The 3,997-nt window shown below is 35.3% G+C and overlaps 1 protein-coding gene across 1 annotated transcript in view; it reads left to right on the top strand.

Moving 5' to 3' along the window:
- The window catches only part of PPP1R12A (protein phosphatase 1 regulatory subunit 12A), a 121,554-nt gene extending 117,773 nt beyond the window's left edge, over positions 1 to 3,781 (top strand). The window contains exon 25 of the mRNA XM_083182622.1: positions 1,602 to 3,781. Coding sequence (XP_083038748.1) covers positions 1,602 to 1,688 — 87 coding nt within the window. The 3' untranslated portion in view covers positions 1,689 to 3,781. The remainder of the gene's footprint in view (positions 1 to 1,601) is intronic.
- Positions 3,782 to 3,997: the final 216 nt, after the last annotated feature.

Here is a 3,997-nt window from a genome sequence, read left to right as displayed (position 1 = left end):
ATAGAGTAGGCAGTAACTAAACCCTAAGCTGGTGAGTTGAAAAATACTCTAGAAAAAAAAAATTGTATCTTCGCTTATCCAGGTATAAAGGTGCTAGCTAGCAAGATTCCAGTCTTTAAATGACATTTAAATATTTAAAATAGAACATTTTTTCGAGGAGAGTCAGTGAGTCCTTTTTTCAGTTAGTGAAGTGTGAAGCTACAATGTCAGAGCATGAAGCATGGCTTTATAGAACAGTCATATAAGGAACCTGTATTTCCCAATATTAATTGTCTTTTATCCACAGTTTTGCAAATTTTGTGTTTGATTAGCCCGAAGTTCTCTTGGCTTTTGGAATTGAGAACCACCAAGGTTATAAGTTGTTTGATATGGTTCTATTTGGTAATACTAACTATTTTAGAGAGTGATGGGTTGGGGGAGAATTGTCATTTAAAATTAAACCGGTTTTACTGTACTGTAGTTTTTTCTGATTACATTTGCCCCAAAGTGTTTCAGCCATACTCTTTTTGGTCTATTTGCAACTCTGATTATATGACTGCCTACTGGTTCACAAGACCTTTTTTTAATATACCCTGTGAGTGACTATATATTTCTGTTAAGCTGTGTACAGAGATTAAACGTTAGTATTATATTCTTTTCACTGTACACATACATTACATGCTTAATATCGTCTACATATTTTGCTTATATTGGATGGATGGTCTGTAATGTGGATGAGGATGTGCAGGTTATTGTATTCCCTATAAATCTTTAAAAGTATTTTGTTTTGCATCCACATTTACCAGAAATAAATAATTCCTTGTTCTAATATTAACTTAAGGAGTAATATTTTATTTACGGATTTAATCATGTTTGTTATGGCTTTATTCAAATGCAGCTTGAGTAACTGCAGTAGAGGTGTTTCCTGTACATCAACATGTAAACTGCTTTCATACCAATTATTATGGGCCTAGTCCAAGCCTTGCTCGGCATGCTTTCAATTATGGTATTTATGGAGCTGCTTTAGTTCACTTATCTGCTATGGTGTCACAGTTGTGGTTGTCCAAAGGTCTGCTACTTTGTGTGGTATTCAGTGTCGCCAGTGAGGGGACTTATTTGCAAGGATGGCTTGTTTTCGGTGAGGATTGCTGAAAACAAGCCATGGTATCTGTCTAACCCCATCGCCGGCTGCTCATCGTATTCTATGTTCCGGGGAAATTCCCACCTTCAGAGGTGGGAAATGCAGTGAGCCCGCTGCATATAGTGGCGAGCCTTGCCGTTTTTTGACTCCCGCACTCGCTGGAAAGAAACAGCAAGGTGCAATTGGCAAGGGGGGGTGGGTCAGTGGAATACTGAGCCATGAGCTATCGGCACTGCTCACCGTCATAGCTTGCCCTTTGGCATGGACTATACCCATTTAGCTCAGCCATGGACACTACTAGTGTGAGACTAATGCTACAAAGCATAATTTATAATAGTTAGAATGGTAATTGGTGCTGACGCCAGGAACCCTTGAATGCCATATTATTCAGTATTCTTATTTAGCTTGAGCTGAGTTTTTTTTTTTTTTTTTTTTGAGCATTGATTTAAAGTAAGTTATTTTTCTTTCTTCTCCCAAACAGATGTTACCAGACCTGAAAGCAGACAACCAGAGGCTAAAAGATGAAAACGGAGCCTTAATAAGAGTTATAAGCAAACTTTCCAAATAAAGAGGTTTTACCAGAGTAAAGATTTAATGGCATTGCACATAAGTTACTCCAGTGGACCATGTTGGCAATCACTGGATATGTGAGGAGGGAATATTCCTTGGCGACTGTAACTTTCAAAATCCTGCCAAACTCCCTCTTACCTGTATTTTTTTATTTTTCATTTTGTACAAAAAAAATGTTTTAAAGCGCGGCTGCTGAGGAGACAAAATGACTATGAATTCTTGTTTACAGTTACAACGTGCAAGGAAAGTGTTTAAGGCCAGACGCCTCCTAAATGTAACCAGTAAGCCTTAGTTGTATATAAGCCTTTTGCAATCAAAAAGCTTTCTGCTACCACAAAAGACATTGACATAGTTTATTGTGCCACACATCAAATCCTCTTCGCTTTCTTATTACTTATATATTTTTAACTGCGTTTGTGTGTGCAGTTTTCTTTGTGCACTGCGCCTAGACCACTTATTGCAGAAGGAGGCTTTCCGGCTGTAGTTTGACTGGCAGTTCTTGCTGGGACTTGTATTTTAGCAACAGTCACAAGCTGCCCACGCTTTTGTATTGGTTTACAGCAGCTCCAACTGTTACCATTATTGGAGCTTCAGGATATCCGTTTTCCTATTGCTTACATTTGACTACTCAGACATTAGTTGGGGCAGTTGCAGTTATTATTTGTGTAATATGCATTACATTTCTAGATCCTAGTAATGGCTGTTACCCTTCTATGTGTTGTTTTTTTTTTTTTTTTTAAGAAGGCTTCAATGAGATATTTGTTCAGTACTATATTTCACACTCATTTTAGTAGGTACAGAGTGAGTGCGTGTGTGTGTATATATTTGTGTGCTTGTATATATAAATATATATAGATGTGCTAGTCTATATCTATATATACGTATATATGGAGAACCTGTATTATGTTTCCAAACCACTGTGTGGCATGCTCAAATCGTTCTCTGCAGTGTCTGTTACTCAAGGTTAGATTGTTCCTAAATAGTTATCTTAATAAAGTTCAGTCATTTTATAGTATATTGTCTATTTTACGGAGGCGTGACTTTAGTTATAACTGTAAAATATTTTGATTTTTGTTATTTTCTTTTGAAGTCACAACTATTAAAAGTTTATTATTTCACTACATTTCATGTTTCTTTGAGTACCATTAATATCATTTGTGCTAGCCAGAGTGAAGTCACTATGCTTTATACTCCTAACATGCACTCTGTTGTGTAAATGCACTGTTGCCATGTCAGAAGGCATATAATTTAATACATCATATCTATCAATTTTTTCTACATTTCAGTGGCCTTTTTTGCATAAAGTAACCAATATTCTAAATATGTATGTGCATACAGCTGTGAGTTGCTGTTTTTTTTTTTTTTTTTAAGAGACCGCTTTTATATTTTCACTGACTGATCTGAACAGCGTGATATTGGCACATGAATTTAATCCACTGAAAATGTCATTTAAAACAAAACTTGTAAATTGTAAAGCTTGCAGCAGCTATTGTATTGTTGACTATAATGTATAATATAATAAATGTGAATTTGTACCCCTTTAATTTACGAACAGGTCATTGTGATCTACTGCCTATATTTTGTGGGTTTTTGGTTATCCAAACTTGATGTCCTCATGTTCGGTTTCCAGGTTTTATGAAAATACATTGCCTTGCTCTTACTGCCAAGCTCAGGATTCTTGACTTTTAAAAGGTACAAAGATAGTTTGGGGATTTTGTTATATTCATTTATTATGTATGTAGGGTGTAACGGATTTGCATCTTAAAGATGCAAAAAACAAAAGCGTAAACGTCTGTACAGCAAATGAAGCTGCACGTTGCTGGCGATGCAAGATTGATTATTATGGTTTATACTTGGTAAAGCTTGGGTGTCTGAAGAATGAGGAAATATTTCTAATTTAGTATTTTATATTTAGTTTATTTATTCTTTATCTAAAACAGATTGGCTACTGTGCTACATTGATTTTATTGGTAGTCCTGAGCAGGCTCTGTATGTGCATGAAACTAGTAACAATCCTTATCTTTTGGAGAAAAATGTATTTTGACATATACAAATAAAAATGAATTAAACTATTTTTGCTGTGTGCATCAACATGTTAGATTTATTGAATTTAAGACTTTATAATGTATGTATAATTGGGCATTAAATGTCATGGGTGTATATAAAACCTTTCTGGATCAAATACAGTATCTGCACATTGCTTTCACATATATTTCAAATGTTTTACTAACTGGTTTGGAGAAAATGTCAACATTTTTACACTGCTTGTGAAATAAAGATAATGCCAATTCCAGTATGCTCTAAATG

The sequence above is a fragment of the Crinia signifera genome, chromosome 4 (genome assembly GCF_055691185.1).
Source record: "Crinia signifera chromosome 4, ASM5569118v1, whole genome shotgun sequence".
Classification (NCBI taxonomy): domain Eukaryota; kingdom Metazoa; phylum Chordata; class Amphibia; order Anura; family Myobatrachidae; genus Crinia; species Crinia signifera.
Note: the sequence above shows the minus strand (reverse complement) of the source record. Positions and strands in the feature narration are given on the sequence as shown.